The sequence below is a fragment of the Bos javanicus genome, chromosome 19 (genome assembly GCF_032452875.1).
Source record: "Bos javanicus breed banteng chromosome 19, ARS-OSU_banteng_1.0, whole genome shotgun sequence".
Taxonomy (NCBI): Eukaryota; Metazoa; Chordata; class Mammalia; order Artiodactyla; family Bovidae; genus Bos; species Bos javanicus.
The window spans coordinates 55469950-55490324 of NC_083886.1; the positions used below are offsets into that span (position 1 = coordinate 55469950).

Below are 20375 nucleotides of genomic sequence, written 5' to 3' on the forward strand. Positions count from 1 at the left end.
CTCCAATCCCGCGGCCGCGCGGTGATTGGTTCCGGGATGGCGGCCCCGGCTTCCGATTGGCCTGCTCGCCGGGGATAACATGCCCTGCGCGGGAACCGGCGGGAGCCTGCAAGGCGGCGGCAGCGGCGCAGAGTGCTTGGTTTGCCAGCTCCCTGAAGGTGCCATGAGCTGCATCAACCTGCCCAACGTGCTGCCAGGCTCCCCCAGCAAGACCCGGGGGCAGATCCAGGTGCGGGCGCCGGGGAGGGGTCGGGGTCAGGGTCGGAGTCGTGACTGGTAGGGGGGAGGTCCCTGGATATCCATGCGCCCCGGGGCCCGAAGTGACCTCTCCTTTTCTCCTAGGTGATTCTCGGACCCATGTTCTCAGGAAAAAGGTAATGGCCTTGCGGGACGGGGGTGGCCCAGGACCTCCTCCCCTGCTTCCCTGCTCCTCCTCCAGCCCCCCCGGAACGCCATCCACCCCTGACGCCCCCCACCCCGCCCCGAACCTGCGGCCCCTCTCAGAACACTGGCCCCCCCAGAACATCTCCCGCTGTCCGACCCCCGCTTTCCCGCCCAGAACGTCTCTCCTCCGTGGAATACCTCGCGGAGGAGGCGCTCCTCCCATTTCCGTCAGACCCTCCTCCGCTTGGGGCCTTGCAACCACCCATCCTTCCGGGAGCTGGTCGTCGTTAAGACCCTTTAAAGCCCCACCTGAAGGGCGTGTGCACGGTGGCCGGGCCCTGAGCGCCCTGCGGTGTTTGTCGCTTCCTTCCAGTGTGACTGTTTCCTTAGACGGCCCAGGAAGGTAGTCACTCTGAACACTGCAGAGTCAAGCCACTGGCAACTTTGCTTCCTTGAAGTGATAGACGGAATCCCAGACCGAGGTGGCGCCAGCGAGCTCCCAGTAACTCCCCTGACCCCTTCCTATATGGCCCTGGGGGAGAGCCCTCCAGCTCAAAGCCCTTGCCCACGATGGTGAGGCTCAGGGTGGGCTCATGGACACAGACTCCATGCTCTCCTTGTTGCACCAAAAAGTTCTGTTAGTTCAGGTTAGGTGAAGGACTGTGGGGTGAGATGATTTTGGAATGGAATCTGGACCCCTCTCCCCTGCATGTGGTCTTTTCCTTTGCCCACACCACCTGTGCTCCTAACAGAATCACTCCTCCAGCCCTTCCCTGGACCACCTGAGGGCTCCTCCTTGACACCCTCCCCGTAGAGAATGACTTCCTGCCCAGACATGCTCTTCCTTCTTGGGTCTAGACTGAAACTCTGTGCTGGGGCCCTCTCTGTCCTCACAGGTCTTTCCCACACCCTGCCCTGCAACCTTCCCCTCCATGGGTGGGACTCAGGCTGTAGACCCCCAGAAGGCGGTGGGGAACCCAGCTTGAGCTGATGGGGTCTTCCTCGCCCACATTAACGCTTGGGCCTTACCTTGCAGTACTGAGCTGATGAGACGGGTCCGTCGCTTCCAGGTTGCCCAGTACAAGTGCCTGGTGATCAAATATGCCAAAGACACGCGTTACAGCAGCCTCTTCTCCACACATGACCGGTCAGTCCCTACCTCTTCCATCCTGTCCCCACACCTTTTGTGAGAAGCCCGGTGTAAATTCACAGAACATACTGTCAGAGTTCTTTAGAGTGGATGGTTAATAATGCTGATGCCTGACAAGGAACCGTTTAAATCTGCAAACTTTCCTAGTTGCTTGGCATGGTACCCTACAACTTGGCCTTTCTTGGGACTCTAGCCCAGTGGTTCTTAACCCAGTGGAGGTGATTTTGCCTTCTAGAGTCTATTTGTAATGTCTGGAGATCTTTTTAGTTTTTAACCACAGGAGGAGATAAGGGCATGATGGCAACTAGTCGGTAGAGGAATACCACTAAACATTCTATGATGCATAGACCGCCTCATGACAAAGAATGATCCAGCCCCAAATGTCAGTAGTATCTGACTAAGGATACTACTCTTGACCTCCTGCTCTTGACCTCCATGGAGGATGCAGGCTGGTTTTGTTGGCTGCAGAGTGAATTTTATTTAAATTTGTAGTTGGCTTGTCCTCGACTTCCCGTCATCTCGTGGCCTTCGAGCATCCCCCTTTTACGTCTATCTGCCTGCGCCCTGTGGACATTTCAGTCCACTGCCTGAGGTTGGAGGTGAAATTTAGTACCATTCCTGCCATTCCGTGCAGCAGACTGGGTCCTCATACTTTGGAGCCTGAGACACTGTTGTTGTCTTCCAGACTTGTCCACCTGAGCCCCCAGCAGCAAGGCCATGCTGTGAGTGGTTTCAGGGTGGGAGCTTTTTTTTTTTCTTTTTAAAGTAAGAGGTGGATTTATTTAGAGAGAAACATACACCACAGACAGAGTGTGGCCCATCTCAGAAGGAGAGAGTGGCCTCAACATACGGCATGGTTAGTTTTTACAGGCTGGGTGATTTCATAGGCTAACGAGTGGGGTTCTGAAGGCGGGCAGGTGCTGAGGCTTAGAGGGCCCTGGACTCCGAGTTAAGTTAAACATTGAGTGACATTTCCCTGACCTGCTGTCTGTTGCAGGCAGGTCATTTACATCTCCAAATTTGCCTTCTCATCCCTAAAACATAGGCCTCTGCCGCATGGGACTCGGGGAGCATCAGGGGAGGACAGTGAGGCAGTAGAGGCAACACTGCAGCAAACAGAAGGGCAGCTTCTGGAGTCTGTTCAATGGCGTGAAATCCGAGCCCTGCCCCAGGGTCACAAACCCTTTCTGACATGGGCTCTAGAGGCCTGGACAAGCCCCAGCAGAGGCCGAGCGCTTGGCAGGGTGACAAAGCTCCAGAGACGCTGCTCTTGCTAGAGATGGAACCAGCTTACTGCCTTGCCTGCTCTCTGGTTTTCTTTATTTGGGGAAGGGTGGGGGGTTTAAAATGCAGGAAGTAGTTTCACACTCTTCCCAGAGCTTGAAGCAGGATGACCGTAAAGTAACTGTAAGATAATCACTACGGCATCGTTTTAAAAGTGAAGTAAAAGTTGCTCAGTCGTGTCCAACTCTTTGCCACCCCTCTGTCTGTGGGAGTTTTCCTGGCAAGAATACTGGAGTGGGTTGCCAGGGATTGAACCCAGGTCTCCTGCCTTGCAGGCAGATTCTTTATGGTCTGAGGCACTCTAGCTGTAAACTGCAGAACCTTCAGGAAGCTCCTAGCCCCTTGCAAGGCTAGTTCAGAGGAGCAGGCAGAAATGGAGACAGGAGAAAATAACATTGTAGAAAAACAGAAACTTTTTAAAAAGAAGACAAAGAACTAGCTTTCCTTTTCCAGAAGGCCTGGCTGTGGGGGCAGGGCAGGATTCACTGAGTCATTTAATGCACTGGAACATTCCCACATGCTGCCTTTCGCTTTCATACTCTGCTGGGTGGGAATCTGCCTTTAGGACATACGAGGCAGCAGCATGAATGTGGATTTGAATGCCGACTCTGCCTGTTAATAGCTCTATGGTCTGTAAGAAATCCTGTGATCAGCCAGAGGAGTCCACAGGAGGGAATTCTAGGTCACTGCCCTGCTGATTGGCGTTCCCAGCTTATCTCTGCCAGCGCACGGGGCTGCAAGTCTTAGATTCTGGTGCTAATGGTCTACCCAGGGCCATGGTAAGACTTTCATGGGCCCCTTCCTCTATCAGAAGAAAAAAATTATACTCTATGAGTACATTGCTAGAAAGACAAAAATAATTCAGACAGAGTTACATTCTGGTTTTTTAAAAAATAATTTTAGTGATTTATTTTTATTTTTTGGGGCTGGATCTCCCGTGCTGTTCAGGTTTTTCTCTAGGTGAGGCGAGCGAGGGCTACTGGAGTTGCGGTGAGCAGGCTTTTCACTGGGGTGGCTTCTCTTGGGCACACGGGCTCCAGTCGCTGTAGCTCTTGGCTCTAGAGCACAGGCTTAGTAGCTGTGGCGCCTGGGCTTCCTTGCTGTGCAGCGAGCGGGATCCAGGATCAGAGCTTGAACCTGTGCCTCCTCCACTGGCAGGCAGACTCTTTACCACTGAGCCACCAGGGAAGCCCCTTATTCTGATTTTTAAGAGAATTTAAAACATTTCATTCATCCCCAAAGCGTCATGGGCCCTGGACACTGTAGCTCATGAATTAACCCCTTCTGTGCCCCGGCCCCTCCCCTCCCCTTACACACACAGCAGAGAAGAGCTTGGCATCCAGGTTGACCTTTACATTGGGCATGGCTAATTTCCAGTCCAAAGCATAAAGTGAAATAGCTCATGTTGAATAGCTGGTTTTCTGAAGAAAGACCTTTACTATCCTTCCCAGATGCCTTCCCAAGGGCACTAACTTCTCAAAGCTCTGGGCAGATGGCTTGACCTGCTTTCAAGGAAGGGGTGGTCGTGAGGGCACTCCCCTGCCTTGCCCACACTCTGGCTTTCTGTCCCCAGGAACACCATGGAGGCCCTGCCAGCCTGTCTGCTCCGGGACGTGATCCAGGATGCGCAGAGGGTGGCTGTCATAGGCATCGACGAAGGGCAGTTTGTAAGTTGACTTGTCCTGACATTGCTCTTCCTGTGAACCCCTTAAGTCCCCCTTTTTCCTCTGCTGGTTTGGAGGTTATTGGTTCTATTCTGATCTTTAAGTAGGTAAATATTGTTAAGTTAATTTGCTTTAACTAGTATCTGAAAACCCTTTGAATTTCCCTTACTGCTTTCTGTGTTTCTGAGTTGTTTTTTTTAAAAATATGTATTTATTTGGCTGCTTGGGTCTCATTCAGTCTTCATTGCAGCATGGGGGATCTAGCTTCCTGACCAGGGATCAAACCTGGGCCCCCTCCATTGGGAGCACAGACTCTTAGCCACTGGACCACCAGGAAATTCCCCTCTGTGTTACCGTTACATGGAATTTATTGTACCTTTAAAAAAAAAAATTTACAATGAACAAAAAAGTTGGATTTCTCAATACCAGAAGGAAGGGTTTGGTTTGGTTTGGCTCATTGATACTTCTTGCTTGTTTTTTTTGTTTGTTTGTTTTTATTCATTTGGCGGTGCCACGTCTTAGTTGCAGCATGTGGGATCTAGTTTCCTGACCAGGGACTGAACCCGGGCCCCCTGCGTTGGGAGCATAGAGTCTTAGCCGCTGGACCACTGGGGAAGTCCCTCTTGCTTGTTCTTTATGGGTTTATTTTTCCTCCTGCTGAAATACACCCTTTAGTAGTTCTTACAGCCAGGCTGTGTCGGTGGGAAGCTGTCCGTCTTGATGTGAAGATGGCTTTGTTTTGTTTTCTAGTTAGCGGGGTTGCACGTGGCCAGTGTTTCCCCTTGCTGCTTTGGAAAAGCAGCAGACGCGTGCCTTAGAGCTCAGGAGAAGGCCTCTCTGATCCCTTTCCTGGGCAGGGAGCCCGTCTGTTCTCTCTCAGAGCAGTGTGGTCCAGGGGCGTCTTGTTTTTATTTATCCTGTTTTATACTGGCTGTGGCTTATTTAACAGTCTGCTCTTGGGGTTTTCGTTTGTTTCTGCTGTATTGGAGTACAGTCGATTGACAGTGAATTAGTTCCAAGCGTACAGCAAAGTGAATCAGTTATACGTATACACACATCCACTCTTTGTTATTGGTTCTTTTTCCATATGGGCATTACAGAATATTGAGTGGAGTTCCCTGTGCTATGCAGTAGGTCCTCATTAGTTATCTGTTTTATATATAGTAGTGTGTGTATGTCAACCCCAATCTCCTAATTTATCCTCGCCCACCTCATGCCCCTGGTAACCATAAATTTGTTTTCTACATCTGTGACTCTGTTTTTGTTTTGTAAAAAAGTTCATTTGTACCTTTTTTTTAGACTTCACATATAAGTGATATTATATGATATCTTTCTCTGACTCACTCCAGGTCCGTTCATGTTGCGGCAAGTGGCATTATTTCGTTCTTTTTTAATGGCTGAGTAGTATTCCATTGTATATATGTACTGCATCTTTTTTATCCATTCATCTGTTGATGGACATTTAGATACCCTTGTTTAAGAATCAAGCATCAATTCTGTTCCTTCTGTTGTCTTTCTGGAAACCTCTTTTTAAAGTTGTCTCCAGCTCACTCTGCATCCGGGTCATTAGGAGCATGCTCTCTGGCTGAGCTTGTGGGTTGTCTCTTGTGATCTTAGTTTCTCTCCAGCGTTTTTGCAGTGTTTTATTTCTTCAAATGTGTCTTGAATGGATGAAACTAAAACTCCCGAGGGACTTTACTTCAACCCCCCACCTCCACCCATTACGTTAGGGTAATGTGGCTCCTGTGACAAATAAACCCTAATTTTCAGTAGCTTACCATGAAAGAAAGGTATTCCAAGTCATCAGTGGTGGGATGGCCTGCCAACGAGGCCCCTGTCTTCACATGTGACTTCCAAGATCAGTCCAGGTGGCTGCATGCTGACGGTAGAGAGGCGACAACCCAGAGGTCCCTAGAACCCAGTGGTCCCTGGGTGGTTTCCATATGCCAGGGTCCCTGGGTGGGTCCCTGGGTGGTTTCATATGCCAGGGTCCGCACGTGTGCCGTGCCTCCGCTGCCTTCTCGCCACTGGAGTTTTGGCATACGCTTCCCTTATCTGTGGACTTCCCTGGTGGCGCAGAGGTTAAAGCGTCTACCTGCAGTGCGGGAGACCTGGGTTCAATCCCTGGGTCAGGAAGATCCCCTGGAGAAGGAAATGGCAACCCACTCCAGTTTTCTTGCCTGGAGAACCCCATGGACAGAGGAGCCTGGTGGGCTACAGCCCACGGGGTCGCAAAGAGTCGACACGACTGAGCGACTTCACTTCACTCCCTTATCTGTGCATTTGGTCCAGTGCTGTGCCCTGGAGGAAGAGGAAATAGAAAATTAAGGAAATACTTTTCTTTGTTAGGTGAGTGGTTGGCATTCTGCCTGCCCTGCCTTCCAGGTCCCAGGGCAGGGTGGAGCTAGTGGCTCGGGCTGTAATGGGCTGTAATGTCCTCCAGGGATGTCTCAGGCTCTGTTATGGTGATCACAGCTCCATGCTTCCCTCCCACCTGAGACTGGGGATCCTCTGTCCCCACACTGGGTGTATCTTTCGGTGTGTGCCCTCTGGAGATGGACTGCTGGCTGCCCGGACCTGCTCCGGGAGCCAGGCTGCATCCGTCTATGCACCCACCTTGTTGTGACCACTCTATCTCTGACCTCAGAGATGGTCAGCTTGCTTCTGAACACAGCTGTGTCGTAGCTGGCCTCTTCATGCACACACACACGTACACTTAGGTTTTCTTTTGTGGCTTCATGGTGGAGGGACTTGGGGTAAGAGGGGCTTCAGGGGAGAACAGGGCTGCAGCTCTTCCCTTTCTCTCCTAGACTCTGAGCTCCAGAAGGCTCTGGGGAGCCTGGGTCAGTTTTGGGGGGTGGCTCTCAGAACAAGGAATGAGAGCTTTGGGGAAGCTCTCCCATCCTTCAGGCCCGGTGTGTGCCCGTTAACCACTCTGCTCCCTGGCTGTAGGTAAAGCGTCTTCTCAGGGCTGAGCTGGACACCCTGGCAGGGACCTTCCTCTTCTGACACCTCCTTGGTTGAGAGCCAAGTGCCCTGGTTCGGGAGCTGGTGGGCCACTGGACCCCCAGTTCTGTTCTGTTTGTATGGCTGCTTCCTCTCTGGCCAGCAAGTCACAGTTGAGTTTCCATCACAAGTATTTATTAAACGCCCTATAGAAACATCGCCAGTCTTCTGTTCGATCCTCACCCCTGCGGGTCTTGCTTAGCAAGAAGTCTGGAGGCTGCCTCTCTACGTGGGGCCGGACAAAAGGACTGCCCCTTCCTTCCTTCATCCTTCCTATGCAGACGAGGTGTCAGGGAGGGGTGTGTCTGAAGTCCCCAAGCTATCAGCTGAGGGTACAGTGATGGCTGGGCAGCTGGCTCCTGGGCACGCCAGCCTCACGGTGTCACCCTGAGTGCCCGTCTTATCTCTGTTTTACCACAAGTACGAAGGGGGCTCATCTGGGAAAAGTCAGGAAGGGCTATATCTAAGAAGAAAGTCCATAATTGACTACTAATGTCTTCTGTCCAGAGACCACCAGGAATAGCCCCAGAACTGAACAACTGGGGATTGTAGTTGCAGGGAGACACTGGCATGAGAACTGGGGGGTGTGGGTGAGGGCTTGGTTATTAGGAAATGGGGGCGGTGTCAGGTCATTCCTGGGAGGGTTTTGGAGGCCGGTTTGGCTCTTGATTTGGTGTCCTTGGAAGAGCGATGATTCTGCCAGCATCTTAAACGTCACCTGTAGGGAGGGTGGACCAGGAGGCCGAAGCAGCAGGGGTCACTCCTTTAGCCAGGAGGGGGGACATTTGGTACCCCATAGCCTAGGTGATGCTTACTTACGTTCTGTCCGTGCTCAGACATGCTTAGGGAAGGGTCTGGTTTGTTTGTTTTGACCATGCCACACAACGTGTGGGATCTTAGTTCCTGGACTAGGGATTGAACCTGGGTCTACGGGAGTGAGAGCTCTGAATCCTAACCACTGGACCCCCAGGGTATTCCCTAGAAGGGGTCTGGTTTTGCCCTGTGTGACCGGGCCAGAAGCTCATGAAATTAACTCTATGAAATTAGTTGTATGAAATTAATTCTGTTCAGCACAGCAACCCCAAGGCCCACTGTGAGCGCAGGCAGCTCCTGCCGCTGGCCTGCCCTTCTCTTTCGCTGCCCAGAAAAACAAAACAAAAATCACAGAACATTTTGTCTGCATCCTTCTAGTCTCCGTACATATATATCTATTTATAGATTGGGTTCATATCATGTGTTGTGACCATCTTTCCACATCAACAGACACCTATCCTTGTGAATGTACCGTGTCTTGCATGACCCGGCCCCTTGGGTATGGCACTTAAAGGCTATGATGGACGTGTGGGTGGACATTGGGCTGTCATCTGGTGTATTGGGGTTTATCTGGTGTATTGGAATCACTGGCCAAGGGGTCGGATTTGTTCATGCAGTGTTTTCTGAGCTTGAGCCGTATGGCGGCAGTGTTCTAGGTGTTGGGGGTACAGCCAGGGTCTCGCCCTTGCGCTTCCATTCTAGCTGGGGGAAAGAGATATGTAAAAGTTTTGGCAACTAGGGAAGAGAAAAGCCATGTGAGTAGGTGGAGCCCCGGTGGGGATCATGCTTTATGAGGACGGTCAGAAAGGGGCTGGAAGGAAAGTGGGGTGAAGTTCCCAGGCAGGAGTGTGCTCCAGATCAGGGGCTTTGGCCTGGTCAGCAGGAAGGACTTCAGCGTTCACCCTGGGAGAGCCTGGAAGCCGCCCAGGACGGTCCTCTGCTGGAGGGGCATGGATGGCTTGCAGGAGGGGGGCGGGGACTGCCGGGTCTGCAGACATCCCCCGTGGAGGGCAGGCGGCGGTGGCTGCGCACACATATTCTGTTCTGACTGCCTTTCTCTTTTCTTACTGGGTGGCTGACGTTGTCCCTGTTTTCTCCTTTTATAAAGAGCCTCCTCTTGGTTTGTCTTTCCTCTGGGTCATGTGATATAGCCAGCGCCACTTTGTTACATTCTGTAAATATTTCTTCCTGGTTTATTTGCCTCTGGATTTGGTCTGGGCATCTCATTTAGTCTTTACCATTCGTGGTGGAGCGGCTGAATCCTTCACTGTCACATCCTTCGCCCTGTCCCCTCCTGTGGTCTCTGCAACCTTCAACGCCAGCCGGGCTGCTAGGAAGCGAGGTCTCCGCCTGGGCAGGGCCGGGGTGCTTCCGTCGAGCATCACGAGGCTGCGACCACTGGGCAACATGACGACAAGGGCGGATCTCCTTCCTGGCTGCCTGACCTCCGCTTCCACCGCTTTCGGTCCTCCCCGCCCCCATCATACCTTGTTCAGGAAGCGGCTCTCGGCAGGTCAGCCCTGGTGCTGGGCAAGCAGATGAACCACACGGGCAGGCTTGTCACTGTCAAGAAACCCTACCTGTTGCTTTTCTTGCTGGATCCCCTGTGGTGATCATTTTTGTCTCCCAAGAAAATTCTGCGTTGGCTAGGTCCTCTGAAGCCCCGCTTTAAATGTAACTTGTATTGGGGTCTTTGGCTGCTGTAACATGCACTGCAGACCAGGTGGTTTAAACCACAGACATTCATTTTCTATAGCTCTGGAGGCTGGGAGCCCAAGATCAGGGTGTGGGCAGGGCAGGTTCCCCCAAGGCCGTGAGGGAGAGTCTGTCCCAGGCCGGTCCCCTCGGCATGCAGGTGGCCATCTGCTCCCTGCCTCTTCACATTCGTCTGCTCCTCTGTCTGTCCCTGGGTCCACATTTCCCCTTTTTGCGAGGACACCATTCCTACTGGAGTGAAGCCCACCCTACACACCTGCTTTAACTGGATGACCTCTGCAAAGACCCTCTGTCCAAATAAGGTCACATTCTGAGGTATTGTGGGTCAGGGTTTCAGCATAAGGATTGGGGGGGTGGGAGGGTTCCCAAGTCAGCCCGTACCATAACCTAAAAAAATGAGTGGCGATAGAAACAAACGTCAGTAACGTGGTTGGTTACCAGTGGGCCTTCGGGGATGCTGCAGACAACCTGGGCAGCTCTGACTGTACCTTGGATCATTCAGGACCCCCTTCTGGGGGCCCCGGGTTCAGTGTTTGGGCAGAGAGTGGGATGGCATGTGAGCAGGGCACAAAGTTCAGGTGGAAGAACTAAGCTCTCTGACCGCGGGCATCACTGTAGCAGGCAGGGTGGAGGACCCCTCGCGGTCCCCAAACCCTGGTGTGGAGGGACCATGACTGGACAGGGAGGGTAAGATGAAGAAGGTGCTCCTTCCAGGGTGGCTCTGCTCTCCACCTTCCCCGTGGATTTCTGGCAGTGTCTAGAAACGGTTTTGTTTGTGACAACAGGGATCGGGGTGGGGGGCACTGGCTGACAGGTCCTTGCAGGCTGGGGGCTGCATTTCTGTGACCTGTGACATGTCCTTTAGAGAAAAGGAGGGGCCTCACCTGGAGCCAGGCTGGAGCCTAGGGGTGGGAGGTGCCATTTCCATAGTGCAGGCTCGGCAAACCCTGCAGAGGGCAGTCAGATCTGGCTTTGGTGAATCCCACTGGAACTGGTTTGGGTTCTCTAAGCCCTGTCCTGGTCCTCGTCTGGGTGAGCCCTCGGGTCTTGTAACTACACACCTCCACAAGTAGCTTGGAGAGAGACCCTCTGCCCAAACACTGGAACTCCCCACTTCACCCAACCCACAGACCAGATAGATGATTGACCAGTGAAAGGTCACAAAAAGATTCGTTTAAGTAGTGGCCCCTTGGGCCACTTGAAATGAAATTTTATTTACCAAGTAAAGACTTTCCGCAGGTGGTGTGTTGAGCCATCCTGCTCTGTAAGTGGCCAGTGGAACTCCTGCCCCTTCTCCAGGCATCACATGGTACATTATGTTTAAAAGAAGAAAATAAAAGCAAACACACAGAGCCTGCCTCTCAGCCAAATAGCATATGTAATAAATTATTTGTGTGTCCTTAATCCTTAAACATCACCAGGGGCCTTCCTTGCCTTTTCCTGGGCTCAGGAACGTGAAGTCATTGCCAGTGTCACAGCCAGTGGAGAACCTGGTTCAAGCCCGAGGCAGCGTCAGATCTGAGCTTTGGTCCACTGCAGTGGCAGACAGCCTCTCCACCTGGGTTGCATCACCCTGGTGGCAGGCCCAGGCGCCTAGCCTGGAGTGCGGCCTGGCTCTGCTGTGGAAAGTTGGTGCCATGGGGGAGCAAGTTGGGAAGCTGTGGGTGGGAGAGCTGGGGTGGCCCTGTTCTCAGCTCCACCTGGATGCGGGTAGTGGAGCTTCTGGGCCTGGCAGCGTGTCCGCAGCTCCCGGAAGCTGCTGCCCAGGGCAGAAGCTCACTCCTCCTCCTCCTCTCACCCTTTCCTCCAGTTCCCTGACATTGTGGAGTTCTGCGAGAACATGGCCAACTCGGGGAAGACTGTCATTGTGGCTGCGCTGGATGGGACCTTTCAGAGGAAGGTGAAGTGTCTGGTCCAGGTCTTAGGGTGGGTCCGGGGACCAAGGGGCCTGGGCAGTGCACAGAAATGGACAGCCCAGCGTGCCCTGGATGCCCACACCATGCCCAAGCCCAGGCACTCGGGCCAACCAGTCCCAGCTCCCTGGGGTGCCCCGACTCCACCCGCCTAGGGCAGGTGCTCTGGGGGAAGGCGAGGTCCAGGCTTAGTTTTCCTGGCTTCAGGGCTGTGAGTCAGGGTCTCCAGGAAAAGCCCACCCGGCGAAATGAGTGTGCACTCGTCTTTCTGTGGATTGTACAGGCTTTTGGGACCATCCTGAACCTGGTGCCCCTGGCAGAGAGCGTGGTCAAGCTGACGGCAGTGTGCATGGAGTGCTTCCGAGAGGCCGCCTACACCAAGAGGCTGGGCGTGGAGAAGGAGGTAGCTACTCCCTGCCTTCTCCCAGGGGTGGGGCGCCTACACCTAGAGGCTGGGTGTGGAGGAGGAGGTAGCTGCCCCCTGCCTTCTCCAAGGGATGGGTGGGTGGGGGGCAGGCAGGGGCGCCTACACCAAGAGGCTGGGTGTGGAGAAGGAAGTAGCCGCCCTCTGCCTTCTCCCAAGGGCGAGGGATGGGGCGCTGCGCCCCCCACCCCGCTCAATCCAGGCGCTTCCTGTCGCACGGTCAGGTCGAGGTCATCGGAGGAGCAGACAAGTACCACTCCGTGTGCCGCCTATGCTACTTCAAGAAGGCCTCGGGTCAGCCCGCCGTGCTGGACAGCGAAGAGAATAAGGAGAACTGCCCAATGACGCTGGGAAAGCCCGCGGAGGCCCCAGGAGTCCGGAAGCTGTTTGCCACTCATCAGATCTGGCAGTGCAGCCAGGCCAACTGAGGTCCTGGCCCCTCCCCATGGCAGGCGCTCACCCACCACCTGCTCCCCCCAGCTCACCCGCTGTCGCCCCCTGGCGGATGCCCGCGAGCTGCCCAGCCTTCTTGGAGGAGGAAGTGGTGGGGGAGGGGCATGGGGGGAGGTGGAAGTTTCACCACCAGCAGTCCCTGCTGCTGTGCCCTTTCCCAGGCCAAGGAGGCGGCTGGTGGTCTGCACTGCACACTTCCCTCCTCGCCTGCCCACCAGCTTTTCTCAGTTCCCATCCCGGCTGCGGGGCGATCACAGTCTCCCGAGGCCGGAGCTGGCCGCCCTGCAGGGCGGGATCTGGCCGCTGCAGCCATCCCTCTTGGGGTGAGGCCAAGCCACAAGCTGCTGTGACATCGGCGTCGCCGGCTTCTTCCCAGTTTGTGGCATTTGCTGTTGAGTTTCTGTTCTCACTGGGAAGTCCATACCCCAGCACCTCTGGCTCAGCGTGGGCCTCCTCCCACGCAAAGACTTGGTCCCTCTGCCTGGGACAGGGCTCCCGGCTGCCCTGGGGATGGCTGGACTTATTTCCTTTTGGGCTGAAAGCCCTTCCTGATCTGGCGATCATTTTCTCCGGAATTACAGCTTCTTCCACGTGGGTGGCACTCACCCTGCTCTGGGGCTCAGCTCCCATGGGCTTGTCTTCTAAGGAGGTGAGGGCTGTGTGTGTGTGTGGAACTGATAACTAATATTAAAATTTATTGGTTGGTAAAAGCATATTTCTCTTTTAACTGTCTGGGATTCCCCGGGTCTCACTATAGACAACCTCTGACATGATTCAGGTATGGGGATTTCCTTTCAAATCTTTTTCTAGTACTCCTGACCCCTTAACCACAAATCTTTTTTTTAACTGAGAGATGAGCATCAAGTATTCTAAGAGGCACGTTTGCCTGTTCTTCTGTCTGGGAGGGTTTCAGGTCAAGATGAGTGGATGCAGGAGCCTGGGGCTTGGTTGGATAAGATGAAGCCTTGGTTTGTGCTGCCAGCTGGGGCTGTGAGGTCAGGTTTTATTTTGTGAAACAGACACTTGACAATTCAGGAGCCAGGAAGACCAGCTCTGCCGTGCCTTGGGAAACGGGCAGTGGGCAGCTTATGGGAGGGTGGGGTGGGCCTGGGCTGTGGGTGTGCCCCATGCAGAGGGGGGTCCCAGTTCCCCACCCTTACCCCAGCTTCTCCCTCCCACTGGCTTGGTTACAGAGGTACAGTACCACAGTCAGACCATAATCCCCAAACCCTGTTAGTTTTTACTCGGGGTTTTGAAACTATTGGGGCCCTCTTTTGACAGCTCCCTCTCACTGTTGGAAAGGGGAAGTCCAGAGTTGCCTCGGGGGCCCTGGCCTCCTGCCTGAGCGGAGCTCATTCCCAGGCATGGGCTGGGCAGTTAGGTCAGCTCCCCAAGGGTCTGAGATGGGCTGCAGGGGTTCCAAGCCCTGTCTACAGGAAGCAGAGGACCCTTGCCCCTCCAGGGGCACGCCAGGACCCTGGCAAGGCGGCCCAGAAAAGCCATGTTGTTTACAAGCTGAGCACAGTTGCTATTTTAAGATGCTGATGGAGGGCAGTGTGAGGCATGAGACCCCAGGCGGGGTGGGGGTGGGGGGAGCTGCTGGGCACAGTGGAGGGGCAGGCTGCCACAACTTAGGTTCCGTAAGGCCTCAGCTGCAGCTTGTACCTTGCACCTGTGGAATTTCTCTTCCTTCCAGCCCTAAGGAGAGGCCCCACCAATGACAATGGAGATTATGAATGAGAAAACCATTTATTCCATCTCCAGAATTAGTCTAACAGAATCCAAGGGTGCTGTGTGTCCTTCCCCCAAGGCTTTGTAATATACATTCAGAGCAGCCTGGGGGCTGTGGGTACATCCCACACCTCCTGACAGACCTGGGATATTTACATAAAGCTGGGTGTTGTCAGGCAAAGCCCCTCCCTGCAGCCACAGGGCGGGATCAGAGACAGGGTCTCCCAAGGGTGGGCACCAGCCCTGCCCCTCGGCTGCCAGGAAGGTGACCCAGAGGCACTGGCACAGAGTGTGACCACAGGTCCAAGCGAGCAGACACTTCAGCAGTGAGCATGGCTGGCTGCCCGAAGAGCAGGCAGGGGGCTGAGGCGGAACAAACCTGAGTGAGGAGGGAAGGAGCCCCGGCCCAGTGCCTGCAGCAGGAGCGAGGAGAAGCCCCGCAGCCTCGTCTTTGGCAGAGAACCCCAAACGGCTGCAGCCACCAGCGCCTGGACGTGGGCCCGGCTCCTGGGCTGGGGAGAAGCTAAGGCACTTGTCAAAACAGCATATTGGGCGCCTGGAGCTATTCCCGGTGGGGATGCCGGTCATTAAAAGCAACAAAAACCCTTTCCTAAAAAATGCCCTCGAGGAGTGGTGGGTGAAGCCCTTGGGGCACAGGCACTTCAGGGCTCTCTCTCCAGGCCCTGTGTCAGTTCGGACATCGAGAGGGGCCAGCGGCCCTAGGAGCCAAGCCTTGGGGGAGGAGCCGGGGAGGAGGGGAGGCCCCCAGGCACCCTCCTCCCTCCCCATACCATCCTGGCTGCAGCTCAGTACACAGGGGGCGGCTGGTAGCCCTCGGTGCTCTCGGCGTTCTGGGTGAAGGGCGGCTGCTGGTAGGTGTCCGCAGGCACGCCTGGGTAGGAGGCGTAGGCCGTGCTCGGGTCCGGAGTGGGGTCCACGTAGTTCTGGATGAATTCGTCCACTCCAGCCTTGTAGCGCTGGTAGGCCAGGAAGGCCAGCACGCACTGCAGGGAGCCCCGAGGTTTGGGTAACTCAGCCCTGCACCACCCTTCACCAGAGACACCAGGACCCTGTCCCGCCCTGGGTCCACTTACCCAGGAGAAGATGGAGAAGAAGCTGAAGGTGATGGCCGCCCGGGCTGAGTCGGCTTCTACATGCACATCGTTCTTCTTGGTGGCCGCCCACTGATTGGTGAGGAAGCAGAAGCCAACGAACCACAGGAAGGTCCAGAGAGCTGGGGCGAAGGCCAAGAGGGGAGGGTTAGCTCCACAGAGCAGCAGGAGGACAGGGGCCCCCTGGGAGCAAGAAGCCTCCAGGGCTGTAGAGGTGCTGATTCAGAAGCTGGGGTGGGGACAGGATGCCATCTCTAGGGCTCTGCTCCAAGCCCAACTCAGCTCCAGGGGGTTTCAGCAGACACTGAGAAATCCTTGTGTGCCAGCCTGACCGTGGGCGAGGTCAGGAGACCCAGGGCTGCTCCCACCCCTCCCCAGCCTGCAGTCACAGCCCCCTAGAGCTTCTGGGAACACTGCTGTTCCTGTTCACCCCAAGGTCAAGTGGAGCTGCAGCCAGCTGGCCGGTACCTGAGAAGAGCAGGTCACCGATGACCAGGTACTTGCGGTCAGTGGCATTGCTGATCTGGGGGAAGTAGATGTCGACCACGAAGAAGAAAGCCGAGGCCAGGAAGGCCAGCACCCCGATGGCGCTGCCGTAGCGGCAGGCGTCCTCGTTGCGGTTGAACACGCAGTACTGCTGCTGGGAATCGTGGGTGTTGCTGTAGCCCTCGCCGAAGATGCATGAGAACACGATCAAGGCAAAGACCTGAGCAGGAGGCAGGGGAAGGGCTGAGTGACTGCCACCCTTGTGGGCCACACCCCCAGGTGGCACACGGAGTGGGACCCTGATGGGAGGGGACACTGGCCTCCCCGATCCTGCTTTTCCCCTGCTGGAGCTTGGTGACCCAGCCCTTCCTGAACTTGGGGAGCGAGTCCCCTCCCCACTCCCTTCTCCAGACACCCGTTATAAGGGGCATGGATTCCTGGGGATTCCTGGACTGAGGACAGTGGGGAGTGCAGGGGGGTCTCCTGGGAGGTGACGGCCCACCCCGCTGTCTGCCTGGGGGATGGCTCTGCTGGACCACTCCCACTTGTAGTGAGTTTTAAGCGGGATGGCTCACAAAGTCAGAGTAACCCAAGCTTGGAGTCTCACCCCCTGATCACCACCTGCCTGTCACCTCTACAGCGCCAGCCTCTGCCTGAAAACCCAGTGATGGAGAACTCCTTCCACTTCAGGAAAACCATGCCTCTGAACTGAAACCATGTCCCCAGACTGCCAACTCCCACGGCCCCCTCCGACTCTTCCCTGCTTCAGGCTGGGCTCCCCAGTTTGGCCAGTCTTCCTCCTACGAAGAATTCTGGGCTCTTTGGCATCCTGGCCCCTGGCCTCCCAGGGAATCCCTGTTGGCTTCTGCCCATAGCTGGTCCTACCCACACAGGGCACCTCAGGTGGGTCTGCCCAGCAGGCCCGTCGACACAGCTCTGTACTCAGACCCTGGAGGCACTGGGGTAGGGGGGTCAAGAGTGTGCAGCACCCACAACTCTGGGAGGGGCTCCAGGCCCTTGGGAACAGCCTCACATCACCTGTCTCCACCTCAAACTGAAAGGCTACCGCCCAACTCAGCCGTATGTGAGTCTGGACACCTGGCTCCCTCTGGGACTAGCCCAGGCCTCTCCCCCGCCTGCCCTGCCTGTCTGCACAAGGCCCTCTCAATAGGCTCCGGAGCTGGAGTCACAAGCCCCACCCCCAGCTGGAGATGAAGCCGGAACTCTGGATGCTGGGAGCAGTGTGCCAGCCTGACTCCTGGCACTGCCATCCCGAAACATGGGCATCTGCTCCTGGGGTCAGACCCCACAGGTCAGGCAGAATGCGGATGAGGGTGTCACCAGGGCAACTCACAGGGCTCCAGCCCCAGGCAGGTGTGGTGTGGCTACCTTAGGCCCAGCCCTCTGCCTGCGCGCTTCCTAACACCTTGTCCAGCTTTGAGCTCTGGTTGTCCAAGAGCAGGGGACCTCCCACCAACCCCCTGCCCCAGTAACCTGGTGCTGGAGCGGCTCACCCAGCTCAGGCGGAGGGGCACAGACTAGGGTCACTTGACCTTGGGTGGGGAAGCAGACCCATGGGCTGCTCTTGAGTGGAAGACAGGCTCTGTTTCAGGGCGGCCAGGCCTTCCCCCGCAACCCCCTGCACCCCACGTGGCTTCGGAAAGCCCCCCTCCGGATGAATTCCCCCAGGCTGGGAGTCGCGGCACGCTGGCCACCTGTCCTGGAGCCGCCTCAAACTCCTCCCATTGCCAGCAGGGCGATAGGCCTGCTCCCGGCGGCGCCTCCCGGGCCACCCGGTGCCCGGGCCGGGAGATGGGGGTGGCAGGGCCCCGGGTGGGAGGCGGCAGGGATCGGAGTGGGGGGACCGGCGGGGCCCCGGGGTGGGGGTGGTGGTGAGCGGCTGCAGGGTCCCGGGCCCCGATCGCCCGCCCCGCGCGCCGTTCCCACACCCGGGCCTCGGCCGCTGCCACCTGTCGCGCTCTCAGGCGCGCGGAGGCCCCCTCGCCCTCGCCGCCCCCGGCCTGGCGACGAAGTAGGGTCCCCGCGGCCCCGCACCCCGGCTCACCAAGCACACGGCGCGCACCACCACCTGCGGCTGCGTCAGGAAGCGTCGCAGGTCGAAGGAGCCGCCCGCCCTGGGCGCGCCGTACGCCCCGCTCTCCATGTCGCCGCCGCCGCCACCCCGCCGCCGCCGCCGCGGACCGCCGAGGAGCCAGGCGGCCTCCCCGCCCCCGACTCGACTCCTCCCCTGGGGGCGTGGCCAGAGCCGCCCCAGGGACCGAGGGCAAAGTGCCGCCCAAGGCGAGCGGCGGTGCCGAGGCGGCCGCAGGGCCCCGACCGCCTGGCCTGGCCTGCGCTGCCAGCGACCGAAATCAGTCCAGCGGCCGCGGGCTCATTGTCCAGCCCATGTCTCGGCCGGGGTCTCGTCCCTCTGCGATGCTGGCCCGCAGAGTTGCTGGAAAGGGTTCAGAGAGTCCCTGGGAAGAGAGGGTCGCAAGGAGGGCTCGCCCCTCTGCTCCAGCCACTCTTTGCCCTTGCATCCCCGCCTCCTCCTCCAGGAAGTTCCGCTAGACGCCCGTCTGGGTTCCACCTGTCTACGGCCCAGGCTCTTATGCACCCCCTTTCTTCTCCCCTGTTCTACCCCAGCCCTGGGGCCACAGCCTGGACCCCTCCCCGCCTGGCCTGTCACTCTTTCCTCCTCTCTGGAGCTAAGCCTGCGAGGGGGTCGAGACCACAGTTCAGTTCACTTGCTTAGTCGTGTCCGACTCTTTGCGACCCCATGAACCGCAGCACACCAGGCCTCCCTATACATCACCAACTCCAGGAGTTTACTCAAACTCATGTACATTGAGTCAGTGATGCCATCCAACCACCTCATTCTCTGTTGTCCCCTTCTCTTGCCTTCAATCTTTCCCAGCATCTGGGTCTTTTCAAATGAGTCAGTTCTTCGCATCACGTGGCCAAAGTACTGGAGTTTCAGTTTCAACATCAGTCCTTCCAATGAATATTCAGGACTGATTTCCTTTAGGATGGACTGGTTGGATCTCCTTGCAGTCCAAAGGACTCTCAAGAGTCTTCTCCAACACCACGGCCCCTCCCAATCTTCCCGGACCCAGCCTACCCTGGAGGCCTTGTAGGGAGGGCTTTGTGTGGGCCAACTACCAGGCTCCAAGCTGGTGTGCGGACAGAAAGGAAGTTCCCAGGGTGACAGGCAGGGGGCAGAGTTTAATCCAGTTCTTTCCGGAAATGGCTCAGAGCTTCCAAACTGGAATGACTGTCTGGTGAGTGGGTGGGGAGTGGGGGTTGAGTTTGGGGGTTGGGGGCTAGTTCTCCAGGGGCCTCAGGCTGACTCGGCAGGGAGGAGTTCCAGCCATCCTGGTTGCAGGTAAGGCTTAATGAGGGGGTGCTGGCCAGGTGGGGCCCGGAGTCTTCCAGGTGAGCTGGACAGACAGAGGTGGGAGGTGGGGCCAGACGCCACCAGGAGATGGGGCGCCACTCCAGGGAAGAGGAGGGTGGGGAGGCAGTGGCCCTGAGTGGGTAGGTGCCTCTGGGCCTTCACATTCCACCCCACCCTCTTCCCAGACCTGAATGGAGGGTGACAAGCAGCTGAGGCAGGGGCTTACGGAGCCCGCTCCTCCTGAACCTCCCTTCCCCTGCCACCACCCCCATCCCATCCTAAAACCCTCAAACTAGCACCATGTATGTTTGATGAGGAACCCCAGGGCTGCAAGATCTAGGCTGGTGGGCTTTTCCATTATTCTTTTCTTCATTTCTTCAAATGGAGGGTCATTCCACAGGGAGCAAGTCCCAGGGCTCTCTCTCCTTGGGGCTGTACCCAGCCCGCATCTTCTGGTCCCAACCTTGATGACAAAGGGGCTGAGCCTCCAGGTGAGGCTAGCACACCTCCCAGCCATCCCCTTCCCAAGGCCTCCAGAGATTTTATCGGTGCCAAGTGCATTAGTGCCCTGGGCAGGAGGAGGGGCAGGAGGCTTAGTCACTATACTAAATAAAGGGGGGCACCGAATCACCTGGAAAGTAAGCACTGGCCCCTGGTCTCTACACCCCACATTATAAAAGGGGAAACAGGCTCAGAGAGCCAACATGGCCCCCCCATGAGCCTGGCATCTGGAAAGCAGAGATTTCGGAAGAGGAGACTTGGAGGTAAGACAAGGAGAGTTTCAAGGACAGACTTCTGGAGAAAGCCCACTGAAGAGGCTGACCGAGTATTACCAAATTGGT

The 20375-nt window shown here is 56.3% G+C and overlaps 2 protein-coding genes across 2 annotated transcripts; one reads left to right on the forward strand and one right to left on the reverse strand.

The window, feature by feature from the left end:
• The first annotated feature begins 33 nt into the window (after nucleotides 1–33).
• On the forward strand, nucleotides 34–13520 carry TK1 (thymidine kinase 1). Its single transcript, XM_061392702.1, has 7 exons — nucleotides 34–229; nucleotides 343–374; nucleotides 1421–1531; nucleotides 4392–4485; nucleotides 11828–11917; nucleotides 12214–12333; nucleotides 12579–13520. Exons 1-7 carry the CDS (start codon nucleotides 80–82, stop codon nucleotides 12780–12782), a joined length of 801 nt encoding a protein of 266 aa, XP_061248686.1. The 5' UTR covers nucleotides 34–79; the 3' UTR covers nucleotides 12783–13520.
• A 1017-nt stretch (nucleotides 13521–14537) lies between these two features.
• Nucleotides 14538–18363, reverse strand: SYNGR2 (synaptogyrin 2). The gene is made up of 4 exons (XM_061392703.1): nucleotides 18202–18363; nucleotides 16119–16356; nucleotides 15633–15772; nucleotides 14538–15542 (listed from the first exon to the last, which is right to left on the reverse strand). Exons 1-4 carry the CDS (start codon nucleotides 18298–18300, stop codon nucleotides 15345–15347), a joined length of 675 nt encoding a protein of 224 aa, XP_061248687.1. The 5' UTR covers nucleotides 18301–18363; the 3' UTR covers nucleotides 14538–15344.
• Nucleotides 18364–20375: the final 2012 nt, after the last annotated feature.